Source organism: Callithrix jacchus, chromosome 19 (genome assembly GCF_049354715.1).
Source record: "Callithrix jacchus isolate 240 chromosome 19, calJac240_pri, whole genome shotgun sequence".
NCBI classification, from domain to species: domain Eukaryota; kingdom Metazoa; phylum Chordata; class Mammalia; order Primates; family Cebidae; genus Callithrix; species Callithrix jacchus.
Window position 1 is genome coordinate 33,218,536 of NC_133520.1, and position 21,705 is coordinate 33,240,240.

Consider the following 21,705-nt stretch of genomic DNA (forward strand, 5'->3'; position numbering starts at 1 on the left):
TGGCTCACTATAACCTCTGCCTCCTGAGTTCAAATGATTCTCGTGCCTCAGCCTCCCAAGTAGCTGGGACTACAGGCACACATCATCATGCTCAGCTAATTTTTGTATATTTTGTAAAGATGGGTTTTGCATGTTGCCCAGGCTGGTCTTGAACCCCTGAGCTCAAGCAATCTGCCCACCTGGCCTCCCTACGCACTGGGATTACAGGTGTAAGCCCCTGTGCCCAGCCAGGAATGAACTGTTGATGTATGCAATGACTTGGATGAATCTGCAGGGAATTATGCCAAGAGAAAAGCCAATCCCTAAAAGTCACATGCCATATGATTCTCTATATATAACGTTTTTGAAAGAAAACTTAGAAATGGGGGACAGAATGGTGGTTCCCAGGAATCAGGTACAGGAAAGGGAATGGGAAGAGGGGAAGTGTGGTTATAAGAGGGCAACATGGGGGACCCCTTTGTGTTATAACTGTTCAGAACCTGGATTGAGTGGGTGGATACTCACACACAGGTGATGAAATTGTATAAAAGTTAGCACACACACACACCACACACACACACACACACACGGGTACAGGTAAAATAGGAAATCTGAATAAGGTTATTGGATTGTATCAGTGTCAATATCCTTGTGATATTTGATCATAGTTTTGCAAAATGTCATGCAAGTATACAAGGGATCTCTCTATTGTTTTTTATAATTGCACGTATCTACAATGATATCAATACAAAGCTTAATTCAAAAAAAGACTTGAAGTCGGGCGGGGTGGCTCATGCCTATAATCCCAGCATGTGGGGAGGCTGAGGTGGATGGATCACTTGAGGTCAGGAGTTTGAGACCAGCCTAGTCAACATGGTGAAACCCCATCTCTACTAAAAATACAAAAATCAGCTGGGCATGGGGGTGCACACCAGTAATCCCAGCTACTGAGGAGGCTGAGGCAAGGTCATCGCTTGAACCTGGAAAGAATCGCTTTCCAAATCTGACAAGTAGAGGCTGCAGTAAGCCGAGATCATGCCACTACACTACAGCCTGGGCGACGGAGCAAGACTGTGTCTCAAAAAAAAACCCAAACAAACAGAAAGACTGCGAGGTCTCCTGCCCACAAAGGCTCATAATCTCAACTGTGTTCCCTGTGTCTTTCCTCTGCCCGTTTCTCTTCCCTAGCTGAATGCCGTCCATGCACAACAAACGGCTGTCCTGACTTTCCTCCGGGAAGACATCGCTGAATGATTGGTGCAGGACCATACATTCAGCTTACTCCTCTTCCTGATTTCCCCAATCCCCGTCTCTTCAACTTTGGCATTTCATTTTTTAAAAAGATAATTGGGAGGTGGGAGGCTCTGAGAACCCTCAGGATAGCCCTGAGATTAGGGCTCAGATAAAGGTGAAAGAGAAGAAGCCAGAGATTTTCTCCTGTATAATCCCAAATTGCCAGGTTCCCAGCTGACCAGCTTCCATCTCACTGTAGGTGCTGGAGACCACGGAACTGCTGTGGGTCTCTCTCTTTCTCTCCAGCAGTGGAAAGAGGAAAGGTGCCCAGAATCCTCCCATCCTGGAATCTGCTCCATGAGTAACTTCTCTAGGAAAATAGCAGCCCAGCTGTTTCCTGGCCCTGTAACTTCTCTCCCCCACCCCCCTCACCTATAGTCCCCAACTGACTGTTTTCTGAAACCACCTTCCAGAGACTGTGCTGATTGAGGGAGGCTCTGGAGGGAGAGGAAGACCTCACAGGCCTGTCCTGGGACTTCAGCCAAGCTCCCCTGCCTCCCCACTGTGTCCCTGCCCCCAACCTCAGCCAAACTTGGAGCAGCCAGCTCTGTCCCCAGCAGCTGTACACAGCAGGGGTTGGGGACAGTCACACTCCCTCACTTCCAGGGAGCAGCTGAGAGGCTTGACTTCCTCGGGGTCTGGTTGACGTCCAGCCTGTAGCCACCACCTAATCCCATCCTTTGCTTGGGTTTTCTCAATGTATCCATGTTCTGGCCATGCCCAGTGGCAGGTCTGGAGCTCCTGCTGGCAGAAGGAAATGGTTCCTGTCTCCAGGTGGGGCCCGGGCACCCCTAGAGTGGGTGGGGAAGGCAAGGAGTAGAGCAGCTGCTTCCTTTCTTGTCCTTCCCAGATACCCATGATGAGGGGCCACCGGGGACTTGGGTTTCCCAGCTCAGCTGAGAAACTATTTCCTTTCATTAAAGTGGCACGTAATTAGCCCGAGGAAATGGGAGGACCCTGGAGAGTGAACACATCCTTTGGTACATTGACAAGAGAGGGGCTCCAGAGAGAGGAGAAGCCCCTGTTCCAGCCTCCTACCCTCCCAAATGCAGGAAAGTTCCATACTCTGCCTCTCTGTTTCTCTCTCATACACGTGAACAGGCCAAACGCAAGCAGAAAACACTAGGTGCCCTTGGGTATATAGAATCCCCTTAAAATCTTGCCGAATTCGGAGCACTGCATGGCAGAAGGCAGGCAGATGCAAGCCCAGCCCCGGCTATGAGTCCTAGTCGTGAGTTCCTAGAGGTGCTGTGCCTCCTTGTGATCCCTTCCTCACTGCTTCTAGCCCAGGTCTTCTAGCTGCCCAGATGGGCTGCAGTGGTCCAGGTAAAAGAGCAGAGCTTTCTTGGGGCTCCCTGAGCTAGGCAGGGTGAGTGGGAACCAAGGGTTGGGCTTCTTCTCTTGAAGCCAGCTTTGTTGTTCCCTGGCTCTTTGATAAGATTCATAGAATGAAAACCTTAAGACCAAATCACTAGAAAAAACATTGTCGGAAATGTTTAGATCAGTAGTTCTCAATTGGAGGCAATTTTGCTCCCCAGGGACATTGTGGCAGTGTCTGGACACTTTTTTTTTTTTTTTTGAGACAGAGTTTCGCTGTAGTTACCCAGGCTGGAGTGCAATGGCACGATCTTGGCTTACTGCAACCTCTGCCTTCTGGGTTCAAGCAATTCTCCTGCCTCAGCCTCCCGAGTAGCTGGGACTACAGGTGCGCACCACCATGCCCAGCTAATTTTTTCTATTTTTAGTAGAGACGGGGTTTCACCTTGTTGACCAGGATGGTCTTGATCTCTTGACCTCGTTATCCACCTGCCTCAGCCTCCCAAAGTGCTAGGATTATAGGCGTGAGCCACCACGCCTGGCCTTTTTTTTTTTTTTTTTTTTTTTTTTAATATAAGGACTAAGGAGGCCTGGCATGGTGGTTCACACTTGTAATCTCAGCAATTTGGGAGGCCAAGGTGGGTGGATCACGAGGTCAGGAGTTCAAGACCAGCCTGGCCAACATGATGAAACCCCATCTCTACTAAAAATATGCCGAGAGTGGTGGTGGATGCCTGTAATCCCACATACTTGGGAGGCTGAGGCAGGAGATTGCTTGAATCTAGGAGACAGAGGTTGCCATGAGCAGAGATCGTGACAGTGCACTTCAGCCTGGTCAACAGAGCAAGACTCTGTCTCAAAAAAAAAAAAAAAAAACAAAAGTAAGGACTAGGGAATAGAGTGCTATTGGCATCTGATACGTAGAGGCCAGAGTTGCTGCTAAACATCCTACAATGCCCAGGCCAGCCCCCTAAAACAAAGAATTATCTGTCAATTAGTGCTAAAGTTACAATATTCTGATTTAGGCTGGGCGTGGTGGCTCATGCCTATACTCCCAGTACTTTGGGAGGCCAAAGTGGGTAGATCACCTGAGGTCAGGAGTTTGAGACCAGCCTGGCCAACGTGGTCCATCTCTATTAAAAAAAACAAAAATTAGCTGGTTGTGGTGGCGGGAGCCTGAAATCCCAATGAGTCGGGAGGCTGAGGCAGAAGAATCGCCTGAATCCAGGAGGTGGAGGCTTCAGTAAGCCAAGATCGTGCCATTGCACTCCAGCTTGGGAGACAACAGTGAAATTCCATCTCTCACACACACAGAAGAAATCCTGATTTAGATAAACCAACATTTCTCTGACTCCGTAGGATAAAAATTTCTCCTTTCTCCCCATCCCACAGGGAAAAAAAAAAACCCACAAAACAATCCACTCAACAAGATATCACTTCCTGATCAATTTTTCTTCTCTCGAAAAAACAAAAAATTAAAACAAAGCTCCCCACTAACAAAAAAATCTGTCCTCCACCTAGCTGGCAGATCAGCTTTCATCCCCCTCCACAGTGGCACACTAAAAAAAAAAAAAAAAAGGATAAATAATAAAACAATATCTCCTGTAAGTAAACAGTACAGCCCTGTCTACCTGGTCACCATTGTTCATTCTGAAAGCCTACACTAAGCAAATAGTGAGCCTGACAGCTAGGCTGGAGCGGAGGCATCTCTAGGCCACAAAGGTGCAAAGCCCTCTTTCAGATCACAGCCTCCGCCATTTCCCTTCAGAATTGTGGGCGCAGGACCACCCTCAGCCATGAGCAACTTGAGTTCTTAGAGGGAGGTGGTCCTTTCTTCATACTTCATTCTTCTTGTTCACTTTCTTTCTTTCTTTTTTTGGTGGTGGTCGGGGGGACAGAGTCTCACCCTGTTGCCCAAGCTGGAGTGCAGTAGCACAATCTCAGCTCACTGCAACCTCCACCTCCCAGGTTCAAGCCATTCTCCTGCCTCAGCCTCCCGTGTAGCTGGGACTACAGGGGCACGCCACCACACACAGCTTATTTTTTTGTATTTTCGGTAGAGACGGGGTTTCACCATATTGGCCAGGCTGGTTTTGATCTCCTAATCGTGTGATCCCTGCGCCTCAGCCTCCCAAAGTGCAGGGATTACAGGCATGAGCCACTGCACCTGGCCTTCTTGTTCACCTTCTATTCACCATCAGCTCTTCCCTACCTCCCCACAAGGCTGAGACCCCATAGTTCTACAAGGCTGACAGTCACAGTCTATCCACCTGTGTGTGGATGTGAATTCCAGTCCTCTCCACCACACTCTGACTGCTAATCCCCTATAGGGTGGAGGAGGCGAACCAAAAGCTGACTGATGGGAAATACCCATGTGGCCTGTCTTTGTCTCCAAGGCTCAAACAAACTCATTATCTGCACCAAGGGATCAAGGGAAAAGGAACAAGAGAGCTGTGTGGGATTATTCTGCATCTCACCTGCTTATCACCTGCCCTTCCCTCCTTTTAGGAATCCACTGCACCATTAGAGGAGCCTAAGAGGGAGCTCACAGTACTCCCACCCCATCCCACTGCCCCAGCTCTTCTTCTTATTATTAATATTTTGAGATAGAGTCTCGCTCTGTTGTCCAGGCTGGAATGCAGTGGCATGATCTCGGCTCACTGCAATCTCTGCCTCCGGGGTTCAAGTAGTTCTCCTGCCTCAGACTCCTGAGTAGCTGGCACTGCAGGCACTGCCACCACGCCAGGCTAATTTTAGTGTTTTTAGTAGAGGTGGGGTTTCACCAGGTTGGCCAGAATGGTCTCAATCTTTTGACCTCATGATCCACCTCCCTCGGCCTCCGAAAGTGCTGGGATTACAGGCGTGAGCCACCGTGCCCGGCCTCCTGCTCTCACTATTATGGTCTCATTTCCTAGGGTTGAGCTTCCACATTCAATGTCTCACAAGGGGTACTAGTTATCTATCATTTCCATCAAGCCCTCCACCTACCACCTAACCAGGGAGATCTGACCAGCCAAGAGAATGTTGTAAGGCAGGCTTGGTTGGTGCCCTTCTGAATGTTAGGGCAATTCCAACAGAGACCTCTGTCTGGCTCCATCCACAAGTATCATTATGTACATAAGAAGCGTGTTTTTGCCGGATAGTTCACAGGACAAGTATAAATAAACAGATAGCATCTGAAGCAAGGCACAGAGGGAGGCAGGAGTGGAGACATGAAGGACAGTAGGATTCCAACCTGCCCTCCCTTCTTATTTACCTAGTTTGCACCATCATCCCACCCTCCAGAGAAAACACGGAGAAAGGGAACTTCCTCAGCAGCAAGAATGAAAGGTACTGTGGCTCAGCAACCAAGGCTGCTCCTTGTTTCTGCTGCTGATGGCCTACTAACGTCTTATCTCCCAGGGTGAAGGTATTACTGCAAGGCCTTTTGCAGGGCAGTTTCATGTATGATCTGTAACTACAGCCCTGAGAAGTAGATCTTACTGACCTGGTTAACAGTCTCAGAGACTGAGACTTAGAGAGATCAAGTGCGTTCCCAAAGGCTCAGCTGGTTAGTGGAGAGCCAGAACTCAGAGCTAGGTCCCTGACTTTCTGCCTAGAGTTTTTCCTACTCTGTCTCTCTTTTCATCTATTTCTTGTCAATGTACTGCTCCCTGATGCTTCTGCTGGAGGCTGGATATTCTGGGAAGCAAGCGAAGGCAACCAACACGCAGCTGATCAGTGCTGATCTTAGTCAACAAAAAGGGTGCAGAGAGTTGTGGTTGTCTCGCTTGTTGCTTAACCATTTCTAGACCTTCGTTTCTTCCTCTGTAGATTGGGGACAGTAATATTACCTGTATCTCTGGGACTGTGGGGAGGATCCAATGATAAAAGGCAGGATGAGTGGTCAAGATGATGCCTCGAACACAGTAAACCCTCAGTAAAGAGGAGCTGCTGTTATCACTAAAACAGTGTTGGAGAAAGTACAAGTTTCCAGGGAAGAGGTAGATTATTAAAGGCCGATACTGCGGATGTTCTCTTAACTCCTCTCTCGAACGTGCACATCTGTGGTTTGTCAAAGACGTTTTCAGGATCCAGTTTTCTTTTCAGAAAGAGAAAGGAAAAAACCCCAAGGCCTGAATCTATAGGAAGTCCAAATGCACCCAGGATTCTTAAGTCACAAGATAAAAAGTGGAGATGCTTGAAGAAGTATCTGACGGTGGAATTCGTTGGAGAGAAAAAGGTCAGTTCCATCTCTGGTGACTCCAACAGAGGGATGAAACATCCAAGAATGAAGAAAATTAGTTCCGGGAATGGCAAACGAGGATGGAACTGTAAGATTTATTTAGTGTTGTTAAACCAAACCCAGAGGGTGCAATAACTGTTCTGTCTCAATAACATCGCTCCGGCCAAGTTGCCTTTTCCAAGAAGAAAAGAATAAGGATTTAGTCCAGCTGATCCTTCAGCATGATTTAAACCAGCAGTGGCTGTCAAACCTTAGTGTGCCTCAGAATCAACCAAAGGGCTTATTAAATCCAAACTGTGAGGTTTTAATGGATTTGGGGCAGGACCCAAGATTTTGCATTTTGAACAAGCTCCCAGCTGATGCTGAGACTACTGGTCCATCCGGGGACCACATTTTGAGAACCACTGATTTAAAGCACTTTTCTATGGATGGTCAAAGAATATCAAATTGCAGATTGTTTTGTTTTGTTTTGAGATGGAGTTTCTTGTTGCCCAGGCTGGAGTGCAATGGCACCATCTCGGCTCACCGCAACCTCTGCCTCCTGGGTTCAAGTGATTCTCCTGCCTCAGCCTCCTGAGTAGCTGGGATTTCAGGCATGTGCCACCATGCCCTGCTAATTTTATATGTTTAGTAGAGACGGGATTTCTCCATGTTGCTCAGGCTGGTTTTGAACTCCCGACCTCAGGTGATCACCCCCGCCTCAGCCTTCCAAAGTGCTGCGATGACAGGCGTGAGCCACCGTGCCCAGCCAAATTGCAGAATTCTTAACACCTTGAGTCTCAATACATATAACGGTTGCATTTAGTTATTAGCCTCTCTCCTCTCTTCAGTCAGTCACATTGATTAGAAAATGAAGATGTGTAAGGCCGGGCACGGTGGCTCAAGCCTGTAATCCCAGCACTTTGGGAGGCCGAGGCGGGTTGATCACGAGGTCAAGAGATCGAGACCATCCTGGTCAACGTGGTGAAACCCCATCTCTACTAAAACTACAAAAAATTAGCTGGGCATGGTGGCACGTGCCTGTAATCCCAGCTACTCAGAAGGCTGAGGCAGGAGAATTGATTGCCTGAACCCAGAAGGCGGAGGTTGCGGTGAGCCGAGATCGCGCCATTGCACTCCAGCCTGGGTAACAAGAGCGAAACTCCGTCTCAAAAAAAAAAAAAAAAAGAAAAAAGAAAATTAAGATGTGTGTTCTCAGTTAAGAATCTTATGGTGAAACAGGGAAAATCAAGAGCAAAAAACCCAAAACAAAGAAAGTTCTTTTGAAATTCTGATTGACATAAAAAGAACTGACTAACTTGTGAAGAAGGTAGACACAGGGAGCTCAAGAAGCAGAGCTGCTTATTCCTCACTCTGCTCCTTCACCACTGATCACCTTCAGACTGAGAATGGGCCTTGCTATGTTTATCTCCAACCAAGCTAGTATTCTGACTCCACAAGAATGTCATGAAAGTGAAGCTTGGGGAAAGAATGCTATCCTCGTTTTCAGCTAAGTTTTCTTAATATCATACTCTTAAGAGGGAACAAAATCCAGTTCTCACGACCTTAAATGCTGACACTTGTCCAAAATGCCTAATGAGGGGAAAGCATGCGTCATGCAGATTAACAGAACTCAGTGATAGTAATTGGGCTGAGACAAGTGAAAATTTTACCAAAGCCAAATGACCAGTTCTAGCTCCTTCAGCAAGATAACATGACAAGAGGAACTTCAGACTTCTGAGAGTTATCTGTCCAAGAAGCACGAATGATGATCGTAGCAATCTAGAGGAAGGGGTATTACAAGATAACAGGCTCCTGACCAAAATTTCAGTATCTTTACAGTCTGTTACTCAGCTCACATCAATCAAACTTTTTAAAAAGGCCTCTTCACTATGCTGAAATTGGGACTTTCTTCCCCAGAGATTGAGGAGAATTTGCAGCAGATCAGGGAGGGTCTATCTCACGCTTGTCCCTGGGGTTCAACTGCCGGAATGTTATTAGTCTATATAAGGGTCTCATGATAGGGGCCACCCATGAAAAGCCTTCTAGTGAGGCTCAAGTATTGTGAGAACATAGGATGTCACATTTCATCAGTAAAACAGTCCAGCTGAGCCCCAGGGTTCTGTCTCCGATCATAGCTCCAACAGATAGTTTTGTGGCTTCCTTTCTGGTATTGAACTTGAAAGATCCAGGACACAAAAATAGGAAGATTTCATAGACTGAAAATATGCTATTGACAAGTATTTCTAATCAGGTTTCCAGTCCAAACTAATGTTCTCTCACTTGTAATATACATCCCATAACTAGAATACAGTTTGAAACCACTGGATAAAATTCTTTTTTTCCTATGAGAAGCTAAAGAAGCATTCAAGATCCAATAAATAATTCTGTGTACCTACGCTGGGAACAAAACAAAACAAAACTTTTACTAGTGCAGGTGATTTGGAAGTTACTGTCACTCTTCCCTCCCTTCTAAAACCATCCTATAAGGGGAGCTGGTTAAAGTTTACCTTTCTGCAAGAGTGTTCTTACTAATAAATAACTCATTTGTACTTCAGAGACAAAGCTAAAAGGATTTCAGTTCTGCAGGAATGAGGTTTTCAACCCCCATACACCTTGCCTGGAGGTACATTGCTGGTTTTGTCTGAGGCTAGTTGGTTTACAATGCCAACAGCAACATATGTGCATAGACAGCCTGTGTTCCAGGCATTCAGTACCCATGGCCTCACTAATTCTCATAATGTCTCTTTGTGTGTGTGTGTGTGTGTGTGTGTGTGTGCATGTGTGTGTGTGTGTTTTGAGACAGAGTCTCAAAAAAGGCTGGAGTGCAGTGGCACGATCTTGGCTCACACCAACCTCCACCTTCCAGGTTCAAGCAATTCTCGTGCCTCAGCCTCCATGCCCTAGCTAAATTTTGTATTTTTAGTAGAGATGGGATTTCACCATGTTGGCCAGGCTGGTCTCAAACTCCTGACCTTGTGATCCACTTGCCTTGGCCTTCCAAAGTGCTGGGATTACAGGCATGAGCCACCACACCCTATCCCATAAATGGCCCTGTGAAGCAGAGGAGAATCAGCCCTTATAATCCTCATTATACAAAGAGAAGAAATGAGCATAGAGTGGGAGGTGGGCAAGTAAGTGACTTTCCCAGGACCACCCTGTAAATTGATCTGACTTCATCTGCAGCCAGCCACATAGCTTCTCCAAAGCAGGTCATCAGACAAGGAAAAGTGACTGGGGAGTTCAAATAAAGCAAACCACTACTCACGCTACAGTTAGCACTGTGTGCTATTCGGAGCTCTGCTGGGGAACCCTGCTGCACTTTCTATACTATTCACATACATTACCTGGAATATTCCAGGTTTACGCATTTCCTGCTTCAGTTCCTTAAGCCTTAGAAATATCCAGACATGCCAGTATTCTGAGATCCAAACTGTATCTTTTTTTTTATTAAGACGGAGTCTCACTCTGACACCAGGCTGGAGTGCAGTGGTGCAATCTTGGCTCACTGCAACCTCCGCCTCCTGGTTCAAGTTTCTTTCACCTCAGCCTCCCGAGTAGCTGGGACTCCAGGTGCGTGCCACCACGCCCAGCTAATTTTTGTGTTCACCATGTTGGTCAGGATGGTCTCGATTTCTTGACCTCGTGATTTGCCCACCTTGGTCTCCCAAAGTGCTGGGATTACAGGCGTGAGCCACCGTGCTCGGCCGATCCAAACCACGTCTTAAACTGTTTTTCCTACTGAGGAATAAGAAAGAACTCCATGGTAGCACAGGTCCCAATTTTTGGTTGGAATATAGTCACCATAATTTTCACTGTCCATAAATATTGCTGGCTAATTCAGAGGTGACCTGGAGGAGCAACGTGTGCTCTAAGAACTCCTGTTTCCACTGTCTGGCATTATTAGTGTGTCCTTACTTAGATGTAACTCTCCCAGAGAGAGAGCCATCTGCTTCTCAGTGACTGTGCAAAGGTGTTGACCTCTAGAGAACAGTAGCCCATGAGCCAAATATTAGAGGTCTTACTGCTTCCCTTAAGTGTGTGCCAAGAGAATGAGGGAAAGCAAGGTGATAAAAGGACTGATCTGCTTTGCCAATGGCCCAAGACTGGTCCATTGCATAAGGTCTGGCACCACAACCACTCTTTCGAACTAGATATTGTGTATATCCTGTGTACTTCAAGTCACACCAGTATTCCCTACAATAGAGCTTTGGAATCCAAGCTCTGCTTTGTTTCAGGTTTACTAGGAAATGTTATTTATCTTGTACTCCGGCCAACCATGTGGCTCTCTACTAAACAGCTGGTTCCCCATCTACCTCTAGGGCTACCTGATTCATGTATAAACAATATTTTTGCCTCAAAAACACTAACCCCATGGAAACTAACTGTTCATACACATAAATGCATGCGTACGCGCGCGCACACACACACACACACACACACACCACAAGAAGGAAAAGAGATAGTGGTAAATTAGGTCAGAGGCAGGAGGAAAAGACAAAACGGGGAGAGCGTGGAGTTTGTAACTGAGATGTGGCATGCATTAGATATGAAGTCAGGTTACTGCAGCCCCAGATTATGTTCCAAGGTCTAAACAGAGCATCCATTGAGTCTTTGATTCCTAAAGACATTTAATGTCTTATAAAAGAGCTTTGCTATATCATTATTTCTAACTACCTGAGAAGTGAAATGATATTTTTTAAGTGTTTAGTATTTGTATTCCACTAGGCTGAATTAGTGAACTACAAGAGACCCAATTTATAGCCACAAGATGAGGATTCAGTGTGGGTCACTGTGTACACACTTTTTGGTAAACACCAGTGTTTCACAATCCACTTTTTGTTAATTATTATCTTTTATCTTTTAAGAGACAAGGTCTCTATCTCTCACCCAGGCTGGAGTGTAGTGGTGCGATCATTGCTCACTGCAGCCTTGAACTCCTGGGCTCAGGTGATCCTTTCCCCTGAGCCTTCCCATAGTTGGGACTACAGGTGTATGCCACTATACCCAGTTAACTTGTTTGTTTTGTTTTTGTAAAAACAGGATTTCACTGTTTTCCAGGCTGATCTGAACTCCCGGCCTCAAGTGATCCTCCTGCCTCAGCTTCTGAAAAGCATTGGGATTACAGGTGTGAGCCACCACACCTTATTTTTTGTTAATTATATTACTACATATATTCAGTTCATTATGGATGAGGCACTTCTTACCAGATAACCAATCAGCGAGGGTTATCAAATTGGTAGTTATCATATCCTAAAATCTAAGCCACCGTTTTTCTTGGATCAATGACTTTCTACCTCCTTCAGAGCCTTACTTTACCCAAATCTCTTAATCCAGACAGCCCTGACTACATACAGACTATGTATTTGTGTTTCTACCCAAGATGGAAAAAGTGTAACTATTAGACACATTGCACTGTACATCAGCAAAGGAGGCGGTCTCACACATTCTAATAAAAGGGTTTGTGTGTGTATTCAACTTAATAGCGAAAACATTACCTGTAATAATATATATGTGTACTCTTCCTTGATTAACCTGTGCCTCAAAGTTAGATTTTTAAACAAATCCCTTCTGGGTGCCAGCTTAGAGCTAAATCAAGGCAAACAGTTATTTCCAACATTTTGTTACCCTATTTTAAAGTAATTATTTGCTTTATTAGGATGGACAGTCTGGCTGTACCCTCTCACTCCCGGACCCCAGAATTAACACAGCATTTATTTCACATTATTTGTGCAGGGCTTTAGTACTGAACCAGGGGGCACACCCATGAATAATACTGATTTCTCCTGGTGGGGACCCAGCCAAAGCGTGTCAAAATGAGCACCTATCTATTCTATTCAGATAATGGAGGAAAAGAGAAGCATGCCATCAAAATAAAGGAACACAAAGTACCACATTACCTTGAAAACAAATCTAAATATTTGTTGTATGTGAACACATATCAGTGCTGCTTGCACAAGAAACAAGGTTTTTGAGCTGGAAGGCAATTTCAAAAGACAACACCTGTTTCAAAATAGGGCAAAGAGTTCCCAGCTGCATTTTGAAATTTCAGTCTACGCTTTTATTTTGGGATGTTATCCACATAGTCTTAGCTGTCAAGAGGGAACACAAGAGGACAGATATGCATGAATCAAGAGATTCTATTTCCTATTTAACATCCAGAAAAGAATGCTGCTACATACACTAGGATGTTAACTGGGTACACTGATTACAGAACTTCGATAACCCAAGTAGGTGGCAAGGTGTTGATACAGTGGACCCTGAGCCCAGCAGACAGTATCTAAAAACGAGATGTGGAGAGCAAGCATTCCAGTATCTATGGAAGGCAAACACTGCCCTCTACTGGCAGATCGTAACTGCTATATAGTCAATATGACGAACATTTTTTTTTTTCTTTTTTCTTTTTTTTTTTTGCCAATCAGTTTGAGCTTATGAGGTTGCTCAGGTTAGCCTTGAACTCATGACCTCGCCTTCGCAAGCGCCACGACCTCCGGCAGGAGCCACTTTGGCCCCCTATGACGAACATTTTCAACAGTCACTATCGAGACATAATCAGAAAATAAAAGTTCTTAAATAATTTGAGGCTTGGTATCTAGGGGTCATCAGGATTTTCAAGCAAACTGAATGAAGTATTCAGTGAGAAATCTTCATATCTCATTGAAGTTTCCGATTTTTCCCATTAAATCTTTGATGTAAATAATTGGACTGGTTCAAGTATTACTGTTACTGGGAGATGTGAGGGAACAGCAAAAGGCTCAAGAGCTGAATACCAGGAAGAAGCCTCAAGGGACCCATTTATACCAGATAAAGGAAGCTGGCTTTAGAACGAACAACTGTGATAACTTAAAGCACGCAGAACTGATTCAAACCCTTGTACTGCATACTAGCTATGTCAGGTACCACATCAAACCTCATCCTACCTGAGCCAGGCTAGTTTTTACAATATTGGAAGAACAAACACTTGCTAATCTCACAGTTGGAAAAATTAAATGAGGTAATTAGTGTTCCACAACTACACGAATGTAGTATACATTGGTATACAGTACTACACTGTATACCAATGTTCATGAATAGGGGTCCAGGTAGCTCCAAGTGTTGTTGTTTTTTTTTAAACTGAGTCTTGCACTGTCACCCGATCTGGAGTGCAGCAGCACGATCTTGGCTCATTGTGACCTCTGTCTCCCAGGTTCAACCGATTCTCCTGCCTCTCAGCCTCCTAAATAACTGGGATTACAGGTGCCCACCACTATGCCCAGCTAATTTCTTGTATTTTTAGTAAAGACAGGGTTTCACTGTATTGGCCAGGCTGCTCTCAAACTCATGATCCGCTCGCCTCGGCCTCCTAAAGTGCTGGGATTACAGCACTTGAGCCCCTGCACCCGGCCCCAAGTGTGTTTTACCGCTCTTCATCTGTTTATCCACTTCTCGGTTTTTTGAAATCCTTTAAATCAGACAGCATTTCTTCAGCACTGTCCTGAAATATAAAATTTTGTATGTCATCCATAAAATACCTAAGGATTATGAGGAAAAGTAGATGGCTAATGTTTATCCAAAGTCAACTTTAACCTGAGACGACAACTCATTATGTTAAGAAATACAAGTATGTGGGCAGGGTGCTTGCACCTGTAATCTCAGCTACTCATAATCTGAGCTATGGGGGAAGCTGAGGCAGGAGGATCCCTTAAACCCAGGAATTTGAGACCAGCCCAGACAACATAGTAAGACCCTCATCTCTAAAAAAAGAAAAAAATGGCTGAGAGGAGTGGCTCATGCCTATAATCCCAGCACTTAGGGAGGCTGAGGTGGGCAGATCACCTGAGATTAGGAATTCAAGACCAGCATGGCCAACATAATGAAACCCTGTCTCTACTAAAAATGCAAAAATTAGGCTGGGTGCGGTGGTTCATGCCTGTAATCCCAGCCTTTTGGAAGGCCAACGCGGGTGGATCACGAGGTCAAGAGATCGAGACCATCCTGACCAACAAGGTGAAACCCCTTCTCTATTAAATAGAAAAATTAGCTGGGCGTGGTGATGCACGCCTGTAGTCCCAGCTACTTGGGAGGCTGAAGCAGAATTGCTTAAACCCAGGAGGCGGAGGTTGCAGCGAGCCGAGACGGTCCACTGCACTCCAACCTGGCAAAAGAGCGAAGACTCCGTCTCAGGAAAAAAAAAAAAAAAAAAATTGGGCGTAGTGGCATACATCTGTAATCCCAGCTACTCAGGAAGCTGAGGCAGGAGAATCGCTTAAACGTGGAAGGGGGAGGTTGCAGTGAGCTGAGATCACACCACTGCACTCCAGCCTGGGTGACAGAGCAAGACTCTATCTCAAAAAAATATTAAAAAATGAAAACTAAAAAAAAAATTTAAGCCCAGTTCTAAAGAGGGATCTGGTACCATGTTCTCCACCTAAGGAATAATCTTTAATTCAAAATTCAGTTTAGTTATTATGGGTATCTGAAATGGAATGCAAGTGTGTTTTGTGGATGTAAACATTAATTATATATGATTGTTGAACTTTGAGCTTCACAACACTACACAACCTTGGATGTAAACATGAGAAAAAATACTAATTAAGAGTCCTTACATACCCAGAGTCCAGTGCTCCCTTAATTAATCAGAAACTGTTCAGTCCACTGCCTCTTGATTCCATCCTCTAAGGTATTGACTTTTGAACCAAGACATGCTTATCTTTTACCAACAACAGGGATGATCTTTCTAAATAACATTATTAGGGAAATAAGTGCCCCCTACAGTCAGGCTGGACTAGGAGCTGGTGAACAAAGCTGTGTAAGTTAGTGTGTTTGCTTTCAAGTATTACAAGAAGTACACAGAGCACACATCTGGGTTATAAAAGCCCTTTTATAAAGCCATTTTTAAACAAAACAAAAAAAAAGTTTACAAAAGAAAAAAAGATACAGAAAAAGAATAACTTGCTTCATATGTCCCAAAAAGAGAAAAAAATAAAGGGGACAATGCCAACATGCTCAACAATAAAGGGTTCTTTTTCTTATTTTTTTTTAATACAAAATACAAGCAAAGGATACACATACTTAAAACAGAGCTCAGGAGCAGACACGCAGTCCTGGAAACCCTTCAATAAAAGCAAAGCAGGAGTTTGTTTTTTCTTTGTCTATGCAGATACATACAGAGACTGGGATATGTAAAAATTAAGTATCACAAAAGACCATTACACGATTCTACCAATGCATGTTGCATCTATAATTCACGAACATGGTCAACAAAATCATGTTCACTTCAACCCCATTTCATTTAAATTAAAGAAAAAAAAACCTTTTAAATAAAGTGGTTACATTCAAACTTTAGCTTCCTTAGTACCATGCTGCAGATTTCAGCACTGTTAAGGTATTGCAAGAATGCCCAACCCTCTGTTGTATGATCATGTATCTAGCAACACTGCAGTATGAAGAAAGAGATGCCCTGGTCTCGGCGCGTGGACTAGTTAATACAGTGAGGCAGGTTCCTGTCTTTACCCTTCCTGCTCAGAACATAAAAGATTAAGGACTAAAATCAAGGAAGACTGGGAGTTTTAGAGTTGACAAAATGAAGTCTAAAAGGTAAATCAAGGCAAACAATTACTGAGAACTTGGCTGTTGCTTAACCTGGCAAGTCTAAAAGTCTTTCTTTAACCTTGTAGGAATTCGATGTGTAAGGTTTGCTGCAACATGTTCGTGGTAAACAAACTAAGTAGAGCTCTTATTTACAGACTTTGTAACAAATACTTCTGGAGGAGAAAGAGAAAAGAATTCACTAAGTTCCAGAAGACAAAGCTTTAATTGCCAGACGTATACAAACACACACTCACACATACACACCCACACAATACTTCAGGGGTTTTTATACATGTTATTTTAGGGCATAAGCTGAGTACTATACCCCCACACCCCATCAAAAAAGGAACAAACCAAAAAAATCCCAATTTTACCCTCCCCCAATAATCTAGAAAACCCTCCCTTCACCCCTGATGTACAAAGTGTATGCACAATGGTGGCATTCTACCAGCCACACAAAGCATGCTCAAACAGATGTCACCAGTTCAGTCACTCCATTGGCATGGCAACAGGCAGGTTTACGGGATTTTTCCCAATAGTGGTTATTACACAGTCAGCACCACTGTGAATTTTGTGAATTTGAGAAAAAAAATTGTAATTTATGGATTCAGAATTCAAAAAGAATCATGTTGTATCGAATTCATCCCAAAGGGAAAATGGGTTGCGACTGAAACTTGGCTACAGCTTGATGTCCTAATATTCAAACAATAAACCAACTCTCCATTTTCAAGTAAATCCAGCTTCATCCACAGAGAAACACAATCTTCTAACCTCAAGAGCAACCACCCTGTCACACTTTCCCTCTCCTGTGGAAGGAAATGTTACTTCTGTTCCATTTAAGTACCTCAGTTTAAAGCCATGAAGACTAGAGCCCAGGTTTCTTCCTTTTCAGATTCCTAAGGTGAAAGGTTTTTTTCAGTGCAGCTACCAATGATGCAGGCAAAGAACGGTTCAAACCAGCACTCATCCTTCAAAGCCGCAATGATGGCCACCAGGATCTTTTAGAAAGCTTCCCTGTTGCTCCTGATATTTCTTTTCTGCTTTTGCCTAATACTCTCAAAGCATCTCGTAAACTCAAGTTCAAAGAAAAGCACAACTCCCTTCCCCAACCAGTACTCGAAAATCCACTTATTTGAATGTTCACAGATTTTAAAAAACCCATAAAAACAAAAGTCAAGTTCAGTCTAGCTGACCATATTCACAAGAGTTAAACACCTTACTGGATTATACCTTCAAATTTTACTCTTGATTTGCCATCCATAAGAAAATGCTATTTGAGCCAGTACCAAGAATAAGTATTAAACTGAGGATTGGGATTGAACTGGGGCAAACAAGTCACTGTGAAAAAAAGTCAATATGTAAGCTCCTTCAAGGGAAATCAACTTCTGTTCCTCAAAATTAAAAGATGTCCACACTCATTATAGTACCTCCCTAAAGGAGGAAACACCCATTAATTTCTCCTTATGGAATCAATGTGGAGTGGAGATATGAAGCGGGGAGATGTTTTAGAAAGCAGGACAAATCTACCTACCATTACTGAAATTAAAATGTATCCTCTGGGCCCACTCCATTGATTCTGGTCTGAGGTGAGGAGGACTAAAAGCAGCAGTAGGTTACAGACAGATTGAATAAGATGTAAGTATGCTCCGTATATCTAGCTGGGGAAGCGGGGGAATCTGGAAAAAAATCCTTAAGAACTAGAGTGTAATGTCAGTCAGCATAGCTGCCGAAATCTACGTTGTAGAGGTAAACCTAGCAGAGCTAATACAAACAAGCACCTTCAAAGTTCACATCCCACTTCCTGAGCACTGCAAAATGCGACAGTGAATGCTATTGCCATTTCACCATAGGCACACTAGAAAAAAAGAAGGAAGGTTAGTCAAGGGTGGTGCCAATGGCCAGTCAGTATCGGCTTATAGCTTGTAATACATCCTGACATCACTATCAAGCCTATTGAGCACCTGTATCTAGTTAAGTCACCACCACTGTCCTCCTATTTGCATGCATGATTTGAGGGGAAGACTAGAGTGTTTTAAATCATCAGTAAAATGTGGAGAAAACAAGGCTGGGCGGGGTGGCTCACACCTGTAATCCCAGCACTTTGGGAGGCCGAGGCGGGCGGATCACAACGTCAGGGGTTCGAGACCAGCCTGACCAACACGGTGAAACCCCCGTCTCTTAAAAAAAATAATAAGACAAAAGTGGAGAAAACAAAAGTTATTCAGAGCCTGTCTCACTTGGGGACACAGATCCTTCTGTCCAGTCTACTAGAAATATAGAATAATTTTTCAGTCTAATGAATTAATTTTAAAAGGGACTCTAAACAAGAAGCCCAATCAAATGCACACAAGTAACCTAGAAGACACGATTACCTCTAAAATATGTGCATATATCACAGATATGTTAGTGCAGATTCATATATTAAAGAGACTGCTACACAAGCAATTGAGGCTGAAGTTTTAAACGTGCCCTCCCCTCATTCTTCATGAAACATAGCCTGAGGAAAGCCCAAATGTTACTAGGAATGTAAGACTTAAAATTAGAAATTCCTAAAAAATAGAAGTGCATGGTGGAAACACTAATAGGTCTTTTACCAAATGGATACCTGAACAAACCCATTGAGGCAAATAATCTCTAACATCCTCAGTACAAAGTTCACAACTGAATTTAACCATCACGAAAGAGAATGATCCAATTGCCTTTTATGTTCAAGTCCTGTATTATTGGCCATGTACTGAAAACTTGTTATTATTTAACACACAGTGCAATAGTGAAATGACTGCCACTGGGTGTTTTTAAATAAAATCAGACAAAATATGTTTCTAGTAAACCCCAAAGTAGGATATTGAAGAAGCAAATCTAGATTCAAAGGCAGGAAAAAAAGGCAGAAGTTAAACTTCACTAATTTTTCAATTTATTAGCATGCCAGGACCCTTTAAACTTTGCTCCCATAAGCACCTGGTATCAGATGTGAAGGATCAAACCTATGAATCTGTCTCCTGACTGCTTTTATAAGGCGTGTAAAAAGTCTGTTATCAACTGCACACAAGCCTCCTAAAATGCCTGGTTTCTCTAGTCCCTCCTGCTTTAAGCAGCGTGAGCAGTAAAGCAGGGGTTGAACCAAGTAAAAAGACAAGAGCCAACTGAATCGTATGGGAGCAGCATTTAACACATTCCCAGTCAAGGACAGGGTGGGAAGTAAGTGAAGAATAGGGCCAGAAAAATAGCATCCTATAGCAGAGGTGGTCGGCACTGGGGGTAGGGTGTGCAGTGGTGCCCTACGAAGCAGCAGGATCACAGGGATGCATTCATACCACGTTTCTATGAAGAAATGGAAAGATCGGGATATGAAAAAGAAAATGTTCTATCCCCAAATGAAAGCAGAACATGGTTCATGGGACCTGAAAGCACATTTATAGCATAAAAGAACGTTAATTCTATTTCATAAAGGAAAAAAATCTCAACTCTTTGTGACTGAGTTTCGCATTAACTGGAATTTTATTTGCTTAAAACCTAAACATTGTCAGTTTGAGAAGAAAGCCACTGTGATGTGTAGACTGATCTTGTCAATTAAATTCTAGGGTTTTTTTTTTTTTTTGGATCCTTGGTAAATTTTATCCAAAAAAACAGGATACATATATATCTAGAGAAGGAAATGTGAAATCAAGAGTGATTTCAGTTTTGGCAGCCCTGCTTTTTTTTTTCAACTCCCTAAAGACTGTAGCAGGGTAACAGGATCACTGGCTCCGAGTCTTTCTGAGATCACAAGTGATGAAATAAAAAGAAAGCCCATACCCTCAGATAAGGCCAGAGTGCTGCTGCCCACCCTCCCCACCAGGTAAAAATGAGTACTTTTAGTAACAGTTCAGAATTCATATTTATCTCTCATCTGCCTCATTAGTGGAAGTTTAAAGTACATGATTTTTTAGACATTGATAATTGTGTCTACAGACAAATAAACTCTTATTAGATGACAATTGATTTTTTAAAAGTCCAGGTAGAGAAAGGAGCAATCATTTTGAACTAAAATCTTGCTGTGTTTTTGATTACTAGTCAACTTGCTATCGTTTATCAAAAAGCAAATTTTCCATAGTGTTCATCTCAAATCTTATTGCTTTACAACTGTGGTACACCTTTCATGAAAAATAAACAGATGAAGCAGTCAATCCAGTGATTAATTTGACATGGCTTTCATTGGGAAAGGGGAGGGTTGGCAAAGAGACCAAGAGACAAAAAGGTAACTTAAACACTTAAACATATAATGGTTTGCTTTAAAAAAAAAAAAAAAAAAAAAGAGAGAGAAATGTTACTTTCAACAAATGGAAAAAAGCACTGAAAGCCCATGAGTCAAGCCATAGCCAAAACCATGTTCTATCTTAAGTAGGTTCTTTTTTTCCTCCCTCTTTTTTCTTTTTTTTTTCTTTTTTTTTTTTAATAAAATCTCTCCCCAGACCATCATCACTTTTAATCCTCCCCAGACGGGGCTTCATCTTCAGACCCTTCATCCCCAGATTTCTCGGGTGGGGGGCTTGTAGATGTTTTCTTTTCTGGCGGGCTTTCCGGTTCCTCATCTTCTTCTTTGGGAGAAGGAGTCTTTTCCTTTGATGCCTTTGAAGCTGTGGGGCGACCCACTTTCCCTTTGCCTTTCACTGGACTTGGCGTCACTAAAAGTAGAAAAATAATGTGGGAAAGGGAAGAAAAAAATGTCTTTAATAAAAATCAGCTACAAAATAAAAGAATCTGTAAGAATAAAATCTATAAAGACAATATGCAACTTACTAAAAACCAAGGTGGGCACAAGGGTACGCATATATCCCTAGGTAAATTTATCTCAATTTCTAAACTGGTCACAAGTTACCACAATATGCTACAGTATTTCCCATCAGTCTTTACCAATACTCTAATACGACGTTAGCAGTAATAACCTGTAATGAAGAAACGCCATGCTACACAGAATACGCACAATACCCTTCATTGTTTGTGAAGCAGTTGTTTATGATAAAAGTTGTTTATAAAAAGTTTGTCAAAAAGTGGGAAGGATAAGAATTAATCTGATTAGAAACTGAAGCCATCAAATACATCTGACAGTTCCGTCATTCCTAACAGTAAGAAGTGATAAACAAAAGTTTAACAAGGACTCGCTGTACCTAACAGAATAAAACCATCCACACAAAAAGCAAATCAATTTCTGATTTAGTTAACAAACTAACTCCAACTAGGAGAATATCTGGCAGAAACCATTAGGGCTCAGAAAAAAATTAACTCATGTCATCAAGCGTGGTTTTATTCTGATAGCACAGAGGATGGGGTAGAGATCAAAGCATGGAACTTAAAAACATATT

The 21,705-nt window shown here is 43.2% G+C and overlaps 1 protein-coding gene across 2 annotated transcripts in view; it reads right to left on the minus strand.

Moving 5' to 3' along the window:
- Nucleotides 1-15,635: 15,635 nt before the first annotated feature.
- NUCKS1 (nuclear casein kinase and cyclin dependent kinase substrate 1) overlaps nt 15,636-21,705 on the minus strand; it is a 35,526-nt gene continuing 29,456 nt past the window's right edge. For both annotated transcript variants that reach the window (XM_008985552.4, XM_002760716.6), the window contains exon 7: nt 15,636-21,027. In XM_008985552.4, coding sequence (XP_008983800.1) covers nt 20,828-21,027 — 200 coding nt within the window. In that variant the 3' untranslated portion in view covers nt 15,636-20,827. The remainder of the gene's footprint in view (nt 21,028-21,705) is intronic.